The sequence below is a fragment of the Natator depressus genome, chromosome 22 (assembly GCF_965152275.1).
Source record: "Natator depressus isolate rNatDep1 chromosome 22, rNatDep2.hap1, whole genome shotgun sequence".
In the NCBI taxonomy this organism is placed as follows: domain Eukaryota; kingdom Metazoa; phylum Chordata; order Testudines; family Cheloniidae; genus Natator; species Natator depressus.
The window spans coordinates 4226362-4241999 of NC_134255.1; the positions used below are offsets into that span (position 1 = coordinate 4226362).

General features: G+C 52.7%; 1 protein-coding gene across 9 annotated transcripts in view; it reads left to right on the forward strand.

Annotated features, from left to right (window-relative positions):
- Positions 1 to 15638, forward strand: part of ST3GAL4 (ST3 beta-galactoside alpha-2,3-sialyltransferase 4) — a 178042-nt gene extending 162404 nt beyond the window's left edge. For 5 of the 9 annotated variants that reach the window (XM_074936869.1, XM_074936874.1, XM_074936875.1 and 2 more), the window contains 6 exons: positions 822 to 882; positions 5109 to 5204; positions 6811 to 7000; positions 7137 to 7280; positions 11101 to 11244; positions 13233 to 15618. In XM_074936869.1, the coding sequence (XP_074792970.1) occupies positions 822 to 882; positions 5109 to 5204; positions 6811 to 7000; positions 7137 to 7280; positions 11101 to 11244; positions 13233 to 13319 (722 nt within the window). In that variant the 3' untranslated portion in view covers positions 13320 to 15618. Of the gene's footprint in view, positions 1 to 821; positions 883 to 5108; positions 5205 to 6810; positions 7001 to 7136; positions 7281 to 11100; positions 11245 to 13232 lie in introns of all 9 variants that reach the window. The other 4 variants (XM_074936870.1, XM_074936871.1, XM_074936867.1 and 1 more) reach the window with 1 other exon arrangement.

The following is a 15638-nucleotide window of genomic DNA, read 5'->3' on the forward strand; positions in this document are numbered from 1 at the left end:
CCTTGTTGAAACTCATCAGATTTCTTTTGGCCTAATCCTCCAATTTGTCTAGGTCCCTCTGTATCCTTTCCCTACCCTCCAGCGTATCTACCTCTCCTCCCAGTTTAGTGTCATCTGCAAACTTGCTGAGGGTGCAATCCACACCATCCTCCAGATCATTTATGAAGATACTGAACAAAACCGGCCCGAGGACCGACCCTTGGGGCACTCCACTTGATACCGACTGCCAACTAGACATGGAGCCATTGATCACTACCCGTTGAGCCCGACAATCTAGCCAGCTTTCTATCCACCTTATAGTCCATTCATCCAGCCCATACTTCATGGCTGCCTCTGTCTCCCCTGCCAGCCTCAGAGGCACTGAACCGTTCTTGTTAAGTTGTTACACTCTTTCCTTCCTGCTGCACAGCTCATGAGCTGTCTTGCATGGCTGCCACAGCCTTGAGGAGGATGCTCCGGCATGTGGGGCAGGGTCCGTCCACTGGGAAAGACCTGAGTGGCACTCAGAGCATCTTTGCTACTTGCACTGACCCCTCTCTCTACTTGACCTCCCCAGCCCTGCCAGTCAGCGCATGGCAGAGGGGACTGTGTGTGGAAGGTGGCCAGGCCCAATTGCTTTTGGCCAGAGGGAGGATGGGGGTGGAGCCTTTGATGGTGGGAAAGGGGATGATCCCAGGGAAACAGCCCTCCAAAAGAAGAATTCCCTCTCTGGTTGCCATGTGGTGCATGGGGGTAGCCTGGGGTCTTGTGCCTAACATGGGGATTTCATGGCTTCTGGGGAGAACTGATCTCACTAACTGCCCCCTTGCATTCCTTTGCAGAAGACATTCTCCTCCGGGTGTTAGCGATCACCAGCTACTCGGTGCCCGAAAGCATCCAAAGGTAATTCCAGTGCATCTAACGTTTCCTCCCATGCTGCCATTGTCAGGTGAATGATCATCACAGAGCTGTGGAAGGGGCTGGACTGAGAGCTCTGGAGACTCAAGTCCACTCTTTATCTACCAGTCAGGCACAGGGCACAGTGGCAGGGCTAGCTCCTTTCTGCCCCCCATGTGTTGTCTAATACCAGTGTGCCCTTGTGAGGGGTTCAAGCCCCACAGCCCATCCGGCCCTTGACTTCTCTGCTGGGCCAGTTAGAGCAATCTGTGAGTCGAGGGATTTGGTGTCTGGATCTCCAGGCTAGGGCCTTGAGTTTTCAGAGTCACTTCATGTAGGTCACCGGTGCTCAGGTGGCATTTGGAGACATTCAGTTACTGCCAGCCTGGACTCACGCTAGATGAGAAGATCCCTAGCAAAGATTTTGATGAACCAAAAATTGGATTTAAACCCAGCAGAGCCCCCTCTCCAAGTGAACACAGGAAGCTCTTGGCCTGAATACCAAGGAGGCTGAAGTCCATTTATATTGGCCTATATGTGTCTCTTTTTCCTTCTTGGTCCCCTTGTGGATGTTGATAAATCATCTGACCAGGCTCTGGATCAAAACAAAGAGACAATGGAGTCGACTTCTCCATCAGGTGGGGTTGGGTTGTCATGCAAACATCCACCATCTGTGTCTGTCCGAGGCAGCGCGAAGGTCCACATGTTTACCATCTTCTTGGGTACAATCCATCTCTTCCTCCTCTTTCCTGGGAGTCTCTTTCCTATCACCCTCTCCCCCCATGCCATCGTCACCAGGTACTTTTCATTCATCCTAAATTGACCGCCAGCCCCTAGCCCTCTGGAGGACAGCTCAGGTGCTGGCTGCCAGAAAATCCAGCAGCCAAGTGGGTGAATTCCTGCCCTAGGGCTGAGATGTCCTCCCATCCTTAGTTCCTGGTGGAGAAGCAAACAGGTCGCTCTCACCTCTCCTTAGAACCAACATCTACTACTGCCCTTTGGAAACTTGCCAAAAGGAAGAAACTGCTTGCACAGACTTAGTCCCCTTGCACCAGAGACTCAGCGTATCAGTCGGTGTCCCTGATGTACACCGCAGTGAGAGGGCCTCTCCCCTTTGAACTAAGCGCATGCCCACTGTCTCCCCACCATCTTGCTGTAGATCTGGTGGACCGCCAGCACGTGGCACGGGTGTTGCCACTGCCCAGCGCCAGGCTTTAACCCATGGAGGGGGGTTTGAGGTCTGAGTTTTCCATCTCCTACGTAGGCTGCCCTGCCCACCTGAAGAGCTGCCTTTGCCCTGAGCTGCGCCCTTTCACAAATACCTCTGGCGTGTGAGTGCGCCAGCTGGGGTGTGTGACTGTCAGAGACCCTGGCCTTCTGTGTGTGTTGGGAGCGCAGTGCCAAACCCCACCCCGGTGCCCTCTTGGTCACTAACATCCCCGAACTGCCCCATTCTCCTTCCCTTGGTGTGTATGGGGGGCTTTGCCCAGATCTCTTCCCCATCTGTACCCCTGCCTCATCTCTCCTTCCCTCCCTGGCGTTGTCCCATATACACCCCCCTCTCTTGCTGCTTCCTCTCCCCATGTGAACTGTGAGACGAGAGGGAGGGAGGGGTGGGCAGAGTCAAGCCCAACACAGGCAAGTTTCTCCATGTGGCTCGGCCTGCCTTGCCAGTCCTTGGGTCTCTGCTGGCGCCCCTCAATCCTGCCCTGCAGCCCCGCTGCTATTCCAGTCCTTGGGCCCCTTGTGAGCCGAGGTTGCCAAACTGCATGCCAGGCTGATGAGCAGATTTATGACGTGCACCAGGGAGTGGGTTGGATGAGACCCCTCCTCCCCCCAGTGTGCCGCTTCCTGGCAGCCAATGGCAGGATTGGGTTTCCGAGCCCCTGGTAGACTTGCGATCTGTAGCCCAGCCCCGCGCTGACGGACATGCTCCAGGACATGATGTCATGGTGCTGCAGCCCCAGCCAGCGGCCTGGCTGTTTGTTTGCACTAAAACAAAGTACATTGCTGGACTCTCTCTGGGGACGTACGGCAAAACAAGCCATTGATTTCTGGCAGGCGGGTAACGAGCTGCAGGGTCAGTCTGCTGTGGAATGGTGACTCGCTGCAGCGCCCGTGATTCTGTCTGACAGCCGAGCTCTGGCTCTCTCTTGCTCTGAGCTAGTCAAGCGCGGACCATGCGAGGCGTGGGTCATAAATACAGTGTGAGTGGCCCCCCCCACCCCCTTCCTACAACCCCAGCAGATCTGGGGCACTGTTGTAGCAAAGCAAAGGAACAGGATCCACTCATCCAGCCCACCTAGAATCAGGAACGAGAACCAGATCTCAGGAGGCCCAACAAAACTCCGGTGCAGGGCTGAACAAGGTACCAGATACTTCCTCGTGTGGCTGTCGTCTCCAGCAGCTGGGCCGTTGGGGCAGAGGCTGCTGTCCCTAGGACAGAAGGGAAAACCAAACCTGGGGTCAAGGCAGGACTTATGGAACATGCTGCAGAGGCAGTCGCTGGGCCAGTTAAAGGCCTGTCTCTGACACAATAAAATACTAACGCCTAGCTCATCGCTTCCATAGATCTCCATGAGCTCTACAAAGGAGGTCCGTATCACTAGCCCCATTGTGCAGATGGGGAAACTGAGGCACAGAGAGATGTGACTTGCCCAAGGTCACCCAGCAGCTGAGCTGGGAATAGAACCAAGGATCCCTGCGACTCCGTGGGGTGTTTGAGTCGCTAGGCCACACTGCCGGCTTTAGAGCAGCAGCAGCCACCTCCCTGTTGCACCCTGGCGAGCTGGAGCGTGGGGCTGTTCGCGCCATCCAGGGCTGTTTGTGGTTTGCTAGGGGAGGTGCAGTGTGCAGGCTCAGCCCCTATGTTTGCCTGCGTTTCAGTGCACTATCGATGAGCTCTGGGATGAAATCCAGCCTCTCATCCCATTTTATGAGGGTATCCAACGGCTTGGCGTTTGCCTCGCAGCTCTCCAGGTAGCCGGAGGCAGCAGTGGAAGGGAAGAAACTGGCCCGAACAAGCTGCTGCCACGGAGTCATCTCTCTGAAGTGGCTTGAACTGGTGGAAGAATTGGGTTGACTGGGTGAAGCAGCTTCCACCAGTTGCCTAGAGATCTTTCTGACAGTGGTCCAATTGCAGGGCTGGCTTATCACATGGATGCTTCTTTCCACCCCAGCTTCTGGCACCAGCAGGTTTCTTTTCCTCATCAGGCAGATTGGCACTTTGTTTTCACCTGCCGACCTCAGCCGTTACCGCGGGAATGGTGCCTGGGGCCTGCGGGAGGATGCTGCCTCTGCACTTGCGTAGTATCACCCATCTGACGGGCTCGGGAGCTTCTTTAGACCTCACAGCCTCCCTGTGCTGCTGGGGTGGCATCCCCAGCTCACACATGAGAAAACTGGGGGCACAGAGAGGCGGAGACTTACCCAGGATCACACATGGAGTCTGTGTCACACCAGGGAACAGAATCCCAGGCCAGTGTCTTTCCTGCGGAACGATATGTAACTCATGCTAAGGGTGTAGTTCACCTAAGAGGATAAGAGTCTACTTCTGTGCCAATTTAGAGGAGTTACTCCTGTAGCTCAAGCGGTAAGGGCTCTTGCTTTTAGTGATGAAAGTCTCAAGTTCAATCCCTGCTGTCCACTGAGCAGAGGGCTTATTATACGCACCTGCCACCTTCTTTGGGTGTTAACGTGTTGTTTGCAGTCTAATGTGCTGATAAAGGGTCTCTCTTGTCTCTGGGTCTCCACTTGGAATCTAGCTGTGTTGGTAGTGACTGGGCGCCATTGCTACTCAGGGGTCTGTGTGAAATGGGTTTGTGATTTCAGTTTAGTTCCTAGTGGGTGGGAAGGGGCAAGTGTCTACATCAGACAAATGGCCCTACTGACTAGGCCAAGGGAGAGCGGCAATGGGAATTCACCCCTGCATTTCCCCTGGAATCCACCGGTAAAAATGCAGTGCTCGCAGATTCATAGATCTTAAGGCAGAAGGGTCCATTACCATCTTGTCTGACCTCTTGCATCGCAAAGCCATAGAATTACGTGCAAAACTTCACCCCCCCAGCACAGCAAGAAGCTCAACCCTAGAGGGTGCCAAGGAGTCGAGGCTGTTTTTGTTGCTTCTAAAAATGTGTAAAGAACTAAACTGTTCTATGTAAAGCGGGAGAGAATCCCCCAGAGATGAAAAGGGCAGTGAGGGCGTTTGGTTGAGATTATCTTTTCTTTTGCAGCATGACGTGCCGAAGATGTGCAGTGGTGGGGAACGGACACCGGCTCCGAAACAGTTCCATGGGGGAAGCAATCAACAAATATGACGTAGTAATCAGGTAAGGCACTAAGGAGATTCAGTACAATGGGGGTTAGTCTTCCTCCCCACAAGGACCCATCACATCTGTTTGGACACAGTGGAATATGTTTGCAGATACCTGGGGACAGACTGAGATAAACACTCTGGGATCCATGCTACGTTAATGGGATGGAGGAAAACGGAATGCATTCTTTTCATGTTGAGAGATCAGAATTGATGCGGCGTGTGAGCCTCGTATCTTTCCCTTTTCCTTTGACTTCATGTTGGAGTGCGTGAAAGGAGGCAGAGCCAGGGAGCAGGGCTAGCCTGGACGAGAGCTGGCCAAGACATTTTGCCATTTGATTGAATTCTGAATCGGAATCAAATGTTATCAGAATGGCTGGTGAACGGGAAATCCTGAACAAAAATTCAGTACAGAAGCATGGACCCATGGCATTTCCCAAATGTTCATACCAGTTTCACTGTGGCTGTTAGCAGCTGGCCCGGGGACTCTGAGAGCTCTGGGGTCCCTGGCCCTGGGGCTACCCTTTGAGCTGCAGAGCCTGGAAATCCAGGGTCCCTGGGCAGCTCATATGGGGCAGCCTGTTCCAGGACCTCCAGGCTATCAGCTTGATGGCAGTGACCCTGAGAGACCCCAGCATTTCCAGACTCCAGGCTGAGGATCTCGGACCCAAGCTCCAGTTAGTCAGGGCTTTCAAGAGTGCCAGGTTCCTGGCACCACAGCAGAGAGCTTGGAAGCCTGGAGAGCCCGCAGGGTCCTGGCTCCATGGAAGGCAGCCTGGAAGCTCTGACATAACAGGGCTGCCTTTGAGATACTGGCCCTGGAAATCTGGGGTCCCTGGGGCAGCCCATGTAGTGGGGATGCTCTGGAGATGTGGACCCAGGCAGACCATGTGGTAGGGATGCCTTGGCGATTTGGACCCTGGAAGTCTGCGGTCCCCGGTGCCAGAGCAGTCCAGATGGCAGGGCTCCCCAGTAGCCCATGTGGCAAGCTGACAGAGAAGCAGGCTGCTGGGCTTTCCTGGGAGCTGGAATTGCCAGCACCAGCGAGAAGCAAGTGCTCAGACTCCTTAGGCCAGTTCCTCAGCTCTGATCTGAACGGAAATGCACAGATTTACACAAGGGATGTGGGAGATCCAGGTTAGTCCAACCTGGAAATTCTAGTTTATTCAGGCCCTTCCGCCACGCTTGGCACTGTAGTGTGTGAGCACCTTGCAATCATGCATTAAGCAACGTGACTAACATCTGTCCTGTGTTTGCTCTCTCATCCTGTCCCAGGGAGAGATGTGTTGGCAGGAGAGGGGTTGGGTTTGGGTGGTTTTATGGAAATATACACTCACGTTCCTCAGGATCTGTTAGGGAAGGTAGGTCAAAGCAATGCATCTGGCACCCAAGTGGGAGGTGGGGGCAGTGGGATGGGCCTTACTTCCCGGGGGAGTTAATTCCTGAAGGATCCTGTCCCCTAACCTAACATCTATCATGTCAAAGTGTGGCGAGCAGGTGGCTCGAATCCCTGAAGGGGTCTCTGCTGGGGACAGGAAGCCAGGTGCTAATGGGACAGGTCATGGGGAAAGTGGGACGCGTGTGAAATATCCCCTTCCTCATCTTGCGCTCCCTCCCCACAGGTTGAACAACGCGCCGGTTCATGGGTACGAGGCGGACGTGGGCTCCAAAACCACCATGCGGCTGTTTTACCCAGAGTCCGCGCATTTCAACCCCAGGCGGGAAAACAACCCGGATACTCTGCTGGTGCTGGTGCCCTTTAAACCCATGGATTTCCAGTGGCTGGAGACGATCCTCAATGACAAGAAGCGAGTAAGTGCCGCAGGGAGAGCAGGGGGCCACGTCTGGCCTCTCCTCTGCCTTGTTTCGCTCTCGCCACTGGGTGCAAGGCTGGGGCAGCCCTAGTGGGGAAAGAATAGCCCCTGACTTTCCTGTTGTCCTTTTCCAGGTTCGCAAGGGGTTCTGGAAGCAGCCCCCTTTAATCTGGGACGCCAATCCCGAGCAAGTGCGCATTCTGAACCCTTACTTTATGGAAATTACTGCTGCCAAATTGCTTAATCTTTCCATGAAGCAGCCGCGGAAGATTAAACAGGTAAGGGAGCCAGTGTGCTGGGGGCAGAGAGAGCAAGGCAGACTTGCGGTGCCCCGGATCTAAATCACAGGGCAGACCCAACTGGAACTTGCTAAGGGGGCATGGTGCCATTCCGCTGCACTGCCCCCCCTCCTTTTTCCCCATTGTGCCCCATCAACTTGTTGAGTAGCCCAGGGCTGGGTCCACATGGCTTGGAAAATTACTGCCCTTTCCAAGGCAGGAGGAGACCAAGGTGAAGGCCACTTGGGTGATTCTTACGGTGCTTTGTAGATAAAACGCTAGGTGATCCATCCACCCGCAGTACGGGGCCTCCCGGGTCGGGGGAGATGCTGGCAACCCACTCACCTCTGTTTCCCTGCATCCTTGAGATTATATTCACACTGCTTTGTTGGGAGAAAGTTGGCCATGGTTGGGAACTGATTTTGGCTGGAGTCTAAAGCAGAGGAGCTGCTCTTCTGGAGGGAGAAGCTAGCAAGCGGCTTCTGCTCAAGGATGAAGATCTTTCTGCACTGAATCCTTCTATTGTTTGTTTGGCCAGTGCAGCCTAATTATTAGTGTGTGTGTGTGTGTGTGTGTGTGTGTTACCTGAAAAGATTTTCCTTGTTGTCCATCACTTGTGAGAAATCAGACAAACCCATGACGTTTGGCGGAAGTTGCGAAGGTCTGCGGAGTTCAGAGTGGGATTCTCTTCTCATCCTTTCCTGTAGTGGCACTGTGATGCCGTAGCATTTTGCATCTCCAAAACACTTGGCAAATGCCCCCCCAGACCTGCAAGAAATCTGATGGGGTCCTCGTTTATAGCTCGAGAAACTGAGGTTCAGAGGGTTAAATGTCCCAGAGCCAGTCAGTGTTTCACAAATAATCGTATAGCTTCATAGACTGTAAGGCTAGAAAGATTCCACTGTGATCATCGAGTCTGACCTCCTGCATAGGCCAGGACAAAGAACTGCCCTAAATTCATTGCTGTTTGAACTACAGCAGATTGTCTAGAAAAACATCCAATCTTGATTTACAAATGTACCCTGATGGAGACTCCACCACAGTTGTTCCAATGCTTAATTACCTTTAGTGTGAAAAACCTCTGCCTTATTTCTAGCCTTCATTTGTCTAACTTCAACTTCCAGCCACTGGAGACCTTTGTCTGCTAGAGTGAAGAGCCTGCTCTTCTCAAATTTCTGTTTCCCATGTAGGTAGTTGCAGACCGTGCTCGAGTCACCTTTTAACCTTATCTTTGATAAACGAAAGCATTTGAGCTGCTTGAGTGTTTCACTAGAAGGCAGGTTTTCCAATCCTTGAATCCTTCCCATGGCTCTTCTCAGACCCCTCTCCAATTTATCAGCATCCTTGTTGAATGGTGGACACCAGAACTGGACCCAGTATTCCAGTAGCAGTCGCACCAGTGCCAAACAGAGAGGTAATAGAACCCCTCCTATTCAATATGCCCCCGTTTATATTTCCAAAGATTGCATTAGGCCTTTGGGCCACAGCATCACACAGGGAGCTCGTGTTCAGTGACTATCCCCCACAGCCCCCACGCCCTTTTCAAAATAGCTGCTTCCAAGGAGCAAATATTTGGCATACATTGACCTCGTGCTGATGTTGCTGAATTCTACGTGTGGAAGAGCGTATAACCGAGGAGTGAGTAAACCTGTGCAGAGCTGCAGGGACTCTAAATCTAGTGATGAGGGGGGATCGGAGTAAGCAGATGTCCAAACAGCGTCATTCAGGGATGGGGGGCTGCCACGGCCAGAGAGGAATATCTTCCTCTCCCTGGAAGCGAATAGAAGTTGGCTGAGGGGGCAATAAGTTGTTCTTCTGGTCTCTCTCCATCAAGGCTCACATCCTCCCAGCCATGTCAAGCAGAGGGAAATGTCCCAAGCATGGAAATCTTATATGTCAGGGTAGAAGTAACTTACTAAAGGATCTGCAAAGAGAGATCCCCAGACCAGCTTGGCTAGGGGAAGATCATTTCCAGCTGAGACCAGCTCAGCATGGCTCCGACCAACTTAGCCAGGGGAGAAGCTCCTTCCGGAGCAGCTGGCTGTTTGAAGGAAGGTGTGCGCTCTACTTTAGTGTTGCCACGCCCAGAGAAACTCTTTGTATGACTTTCTCCTTGTTCCCATAAATGGATTTCCATGCAAGTGTCTCCATTGTCCTCCACATTTCGTCCAGCATGTGCTACTTTGGGAGGGGAGGGTATAATGTCCCAGGCATCACCCCTCCAGGTTCCTTATTGGGGCTTTGGATCAGCTAAAGAAGAGAATTTTTGTCCCAGATTCACACTGAGCCTGGTGCATGCTGGGACAGGACTTTGGGAGTTTAAGCAGTGCTGTTTGGATATCTGTGCATTGCAGTCATGGGCAATAAAGCTTTCCTTCAACTATCCATTCTCAGTGCCTTGATCTATGGCAGATCCTAACGACCTGGTACACCGTCATGGGGGCTCTCCCCATCGGGAGATTTTTCAAGGAGCTACTTGGAAAATCCATGTGTGTCTTGGAGTTCATGACCCAATATTCCCTCTCTTGTCTAGTCCAGATGTTTTATACCCTGTCAAGGCTGAATCCCCACTCTGTCACACTGAGTGCAGAAGTGGGGGCCTGCAAGGATTTTAAAAATGAATACTTGCCACTCCAGGCTTGTAGTAAACTCCCAAGGTTACAGCTTCTCTCTGACCTTGGCTTGGGTAAACGCTGTCACCACCCAAATGCAAAAGAAACCCAAAAACCCCTTTGAACCCAGGAAGGAGCACTTGGGAATTCCCCCCTGTGGGGTTCCCTCAAGCCCTTTCACCCCTCCGGGGAGAGCTGAGAAAGAAAACAAAGGACATTAGCTGTGGCTACCAGCTAATCAAACAACACGTGCACAAACCTCTCAGGACACCAGAAATTCAATTCTGTTCTTAAAAAAGGTAAATTGTATTAAAAACAAAAAGAAAGACAATACATCTGAAACGTAGGCTCTTGCTAGATTTTAAAAGAGCAATTCCAAAAATCAAGCACCGAAAATAGCTTTCTTGGGGCTTCAGCTTAAAGGTTACAAGCAAACAAAAGCATCAGAGGAGATCCACAAGCCAATAAGAAATAAAATAAATAACCCTAATCGCGTCTTGCTAGACATTCCCTTAATTTACTTACATATCTGAGGCTCCAGATAAGTAGGTTTGAGGTATGAATTGATAATCTATAATCACACCTGGCTTAAAGCTGGTTGCAGCATTACTGCTCCCTGTCCCTGCAGCCCAGAGAACAACAGACAAAGGGAAAGTTTCTTTCCCAATTTTAAAAAGTTCTACCTTCCCATGGGCTCTTTTGGTCAGGTGCCTGCTCCCTTTTCTTTAGCTGAGGGACCTTTTAACCCTTTACAGGTAAAGCAAGCAGAGAACTGACCAAGAGGGATTTTACAGATAACTGGCTGGCTGAGTGTCCATCAAAGGGAGCTAGTCTTCCCCCCCTTCATGTATCACGTACCCCATGAGGCAGGTGGTGATTATATGCAGGACAAAACTGAGTCCCACTTTGTAATGGCGGCAGCCCTATAGCTAGAAGCTGCCCTTCCTAAGGGGGGAAGCTTCATTCTGAGTCACATGTATATGACAAATTGCGTCCATGTATCACAAGGCACCATGGTCATCGGTGAGCCTAGGCCCAGTGTTCACACGGCTCTGATGATTGCGCATACTAAGCCTCGGTGTTATACACAGGACCTGACCCCAAAGAGAGAAGGGAGGAGAAAACCACTCTGAACTGAACCCAGCATGTATGGGTTTTTTTATCACCCTGAGCCCTTCTGACTCTCTCTTTCATCTCTCTCCCTCTAGAAACCAACGACAGGATTATTAGCCATCACCTTGGCATTGCACTTCTGTGACCTGGTACATATCGCAGGCTTTGGGTACCCCGATTCTGCCAATAAGAAACAGACTATACACTACTACGAGCAAATCACACTTAAATCAATGGCCGTAAGTGACCACGCTCTTTCTCCTCTGGTGGTGATCATGGTTTGCTGTTACTTTAATGTGTGAATCTCTGGGCTTTACAAACGTCACCAGAGGAAACTGTGTTATTAACGTATAAGCGGTAAGCTGTCTGGATTCGGTATGTAATAGAACTAGGGGTTACACCGTCCCTCCATATGCTGTGGGCACTATCCATGGTCTTACCCATAAATAGCTTTGATGCATTCCATCCAGAAGAGAGCAGTGGTGCATATGACAGTGATGATCCATAAAAAACTCTTCCATTCCCTTGGCATTTGGAGTATTCCCCAGAGTAAGTAGAGGGGATACCTAGGAAATACTCTAGGTAGTAGCATTATCTGTATTATGGTAGTGTCTAGGAACAGTAAGCAAAGATCAGGGCCTGCCATGTGTTAGGCCCTGTACAGACAGCAGAACACCTAGCTTGCCATATCCTTGGGACAAGAACCATCTTTTCATTCTGTCTGTACAGCGCCTTGCACACTGGCGTCTAGGTCCACGACTGGCGCTCTGAGATGCTACTGCAATACAATTAATAAATTGCCAATGACACCAGAGAGATGGTGTCATCTAAAGCAGGGTTTCTCAACCCATGGGTCAGGACCCAAAATTGGGTCACCAGAATGTTTCAAAGGATCACGTGGCAGCTCCTGCGGCTCCTGTCCCACGGGGCTGGCTGGTCTCACCTCTTCACTCCAGGCACTGCAACCTCTGGGGTCCCAGCACCACTCAGGTTTGGCCCAGCTGTCATGATGATGGGAGCCCAGGTAGGCCAAAACTGAGTGAGTGGCACTGCAACCCCTTGAACCGGGTCACAACTCCACTTGCACAAATTTGGTCCAGTCAGGGAGATGGGGCCAAACCAGAGCGGCGCTGCAACCCCACAGGTTGCAGCACCCAGAGGGGACAGCCAAGCCCAGCCAGCCTCACAGCACAGGAGATGCAGGAGCTGCCACTGTGGGGTGAGTGCTGGGCAGGACCTGACCAAAACCAGCTCAGGGCCTCCGCCCCCAGACTATTTACTGGCTCGTGACAGGCCATAAACATTTACAGATGGGTCCTGAGCCCATAAAGGTTGAGAACCACTGATCTAAAGCACAAGTGCAACGTGAAGCCAGGCTGAATCTTGGTGGTGAGTTATTGGACGTGAGTTTCCTGTGGCACAGATAAGAAAGCCCACATTGTTCCCCATCTGGCACGTGTTACAGTAAAACACAAATTCTCAGAACAAGTCTGTGTAAAAGCCTCGGAGCAAGTGTTTTTGCACACAGTCCCTGTGCTGCGTAAAGTGCAAACCTGCCTCCTTCCTTTGGCTTGATGAGCACAGACATTAGCAAAGACCTAATACACAGCTCAGCTCAAAACATCTCTCCGCATTGGGCTGCTCCTAGGGCTCCTCCTTCAGGGCTGCTCAGCTCACACCCTAGATCCTTCATCCTGAGAGAGCTCCCTTACTACGCCCTCTAGATAGGAGTTATCTGCCTCAAGGAGTCAGCCGAATCCACTTACCCCTTTCCCGGTGGGACTAACCTCTGCAAACACTGCCAGCCTGATAGAATTCGTGGGGTTGTAAATACAACAGCAAAGATTTCCCCAGCCCAGAGAAGAATTTAGTCTGTGAGCAGCTTAGTAGACAAAGGAGGAGACACCAGCCTGTTTCGCTGTTGAATCAATGCAAAATGAACAATCCCCTTTCTTGCTGACCAAGCTTCTAAGCTTTCTCATCTGCAAGGTGGCTAATTACCAACGGACCCATTTTATCAGTGGGTTCAGTGAGGCCGAGTGGCTTATTCTGTGGATTCCTGAAACGCTGCTTTGCGGTTGTAGGCATTAAATACTAAACTCTTAAAACAATGACAGTCCCCTTTTAAAGCTGCAGGCCCCCCCCTCCCCCGAGTATCTCAAAGGGCGAACCGCGACAGGGCCGGGTGGAGTGGCATCTGATGAGCTCTCTTTTGTCTGTTTCGCAGGCATCGGAGCACAATGTCTCGCACGAGGCATTAGCAATAAAAAGGATGCTTGAATTAGGCATCGTCAAGAACCTTACGCACTTCTGATGGGATGTGGACTGGAATTTCCCCGCATTGCCTTGGCCTTCGCCTTGGCTGCCTGTCGCCCAGCGTGTCTCAACATCCACCGGGCCGGAGATACCGCTGCTTCGCCACAGGGCCCCGAATGGGCTCCTTGCTCGTGGTGAGGGCTGGCTGCTGGGGACAGCGCTGGTCCTGGAGAAAGTGGGCAGAGGGGGAGAGGGCTGCAGAGTCCCCCTCGGCCAGGCTGACTTGGCTTTCGGCCACGTCGTGTCAAGGCTCAGAAGCAGAGCATCCGAAATCCTTACAGTTGTGGGGTGGCTGGATCCCTTTGCGGCCAAGCCATCGCTGACTTGCCGGCTTTTAGGGCAGCGCAGAGGGTGCTCCGTGGGATGGGCCCTCATGGCTTGCTGCTGTACCCCCCTCTTTGGCCTGCCCGCTCTGTGTAGGGGACTGAGGCTGTTTGCCGCTCTGTTGAACTGAACGCTGGACAGATGAAGAATTGTCAACTGCTCGCCAGATCAGTTTGCTCTCAGTCCGAATGAGGCAGCGGGGCTGGTTTGACCCCCCCCACACACCATCCCCCCTCCCAGGGTGGGGGGCTGTCTCTGGGGGTGCAGCGCGTGGGAATGCTGCTGTAGGTGAAAGTTGTAATGGTGTCCTTTTTTAAACGTTTATTTGGGGGGGAGGGGAACCGTGCAGTATTTTGCTGATGGGGTTTTCGTCTGACCCTCCTTCCCCCCAGTGCTGCTTCCCAGTGGGAATGGGGAGATGGCGATCAAAGTGGGGGCAGAGAGGCAGAGTGGTGGGAGCATTAAATTATTCTTCGCTGACAGAGCACAGCTGCCTGCTTCACCCCCAGCAGCCCTCGGGCAGTGAAGGAGAGGAGTTTGAATTCTGTTCTGTAAGGGGGCCTGGCGTGGGGAGCTAAGGTGACCCCTGGTTTGGAGGAGGAATTGTGGCTGCTCCAGGAATGAGCTGTCCCCAGGGCTGCCTCCGCTGTGGGGCTGAGATCGGACGGGGGACGCCCTCCGCTCGGCCGCACTCGAGGATGTGAAGTAGGAGTAAATAGGGTTTCCTTTTCCTTTTGAAAAGGGGCCAGACCGACAGCCTGGGGAATGCAGCACTCGGTTTATCCACAAAACAGGTACCACTATGGGCGGTGGGTGAACGCCCCCTTCAGGGAGGCCATGCCTCCCCCTGCTCCCCTCCTTGCCCACTGGAGCCCCAAGCGTGCCCCCCCACCAACCACAGCCGGAGGAGCCTCAGCCAACCCGCCCTGACCCACCGGCCCAAGCTGAGCCCCCGTCGGCTTCGGGGAGAGGGGGAGCACCGTCCATGGGGCAGAGAGTGGGCAGGGCCATGGCCTGGGTTAGGGGAGGCTTAGCTTCCGTTGGCCTATGACACCCACCACCCATTGGGTACCACACAGGCTGTTGGACTGCACCCTGCTCCCAGCCAACGTGTCTTAGCCCTAAACTTGCAGGGCTCAGACAGGAGGTGAGTCTCCATAGCCCTCCCTCCAAGCTGTCTCCTCTCTGCCAAGATTGCCAACTATCGGGCTCTGGGCACACGTTTCCTGGGAGCTGGTCCTTTAGATCCTGAAGCGGGGTTGGGGGCAGGCATGCTGCGAAAGCCCAGATCTCTCTTTGGGGTGGGGGAGAATAGGGGGAAATGTTCTTCTTCAAGGTGTTGACCCAAAGGGGCTTGGACTTGGTGGGACAGAGCAGAAACGAGTCTCCTGAGCAGGCAGTGCTGTGGCTCAATGCTAGTTAATTTAACGAACTAATTTAAATGATTATTTATCCGAGAAGCGTCCGTGTCTATTGCAGTACAAGTGGAATGTTGTTTTCGTTGAACTGCCCTGTGGGGTGGGTAAGGAGCAGTGGGGTTGAAACTGTGTCATCCTTCTGCTTTGCCTGAAGGGGGAGTGAGCTTTGGGGATACTCCCTCCTAACCCAGCTCCAAGGCAGAGCAAGTGCCCAGCCCCCTCTTATCCTCCATAGTGGCACAGGCTTGGGGTAGCAGCTTTGTCCCTCGAGTGTCTGTAGGGTTTTGACTTCATCACTAAGCATCTAACCGCGCTCATGGACTCCCGTTGATTTAGCAAGTGCTGGATTAGGGCCCAAAGCTCTTCCTGCCACTGCACCCCTTCTCCCTTGTAGCACAGTCGGGCATGTGTCACATGGCTTGTACCACTAGGGGGCATGGCTAGGGAACGAGCGTGTGTGTGTTGTGTCCATCCCTGCTGCCCCCTGCTGGAGGGGGTGTGTGTGTGTGTGTGTCCCCGTCCCTGCTGCCCCCTGCTGGAGGGGGTGTGTGTGTCCATCCCTGCTGCCCCCTGCT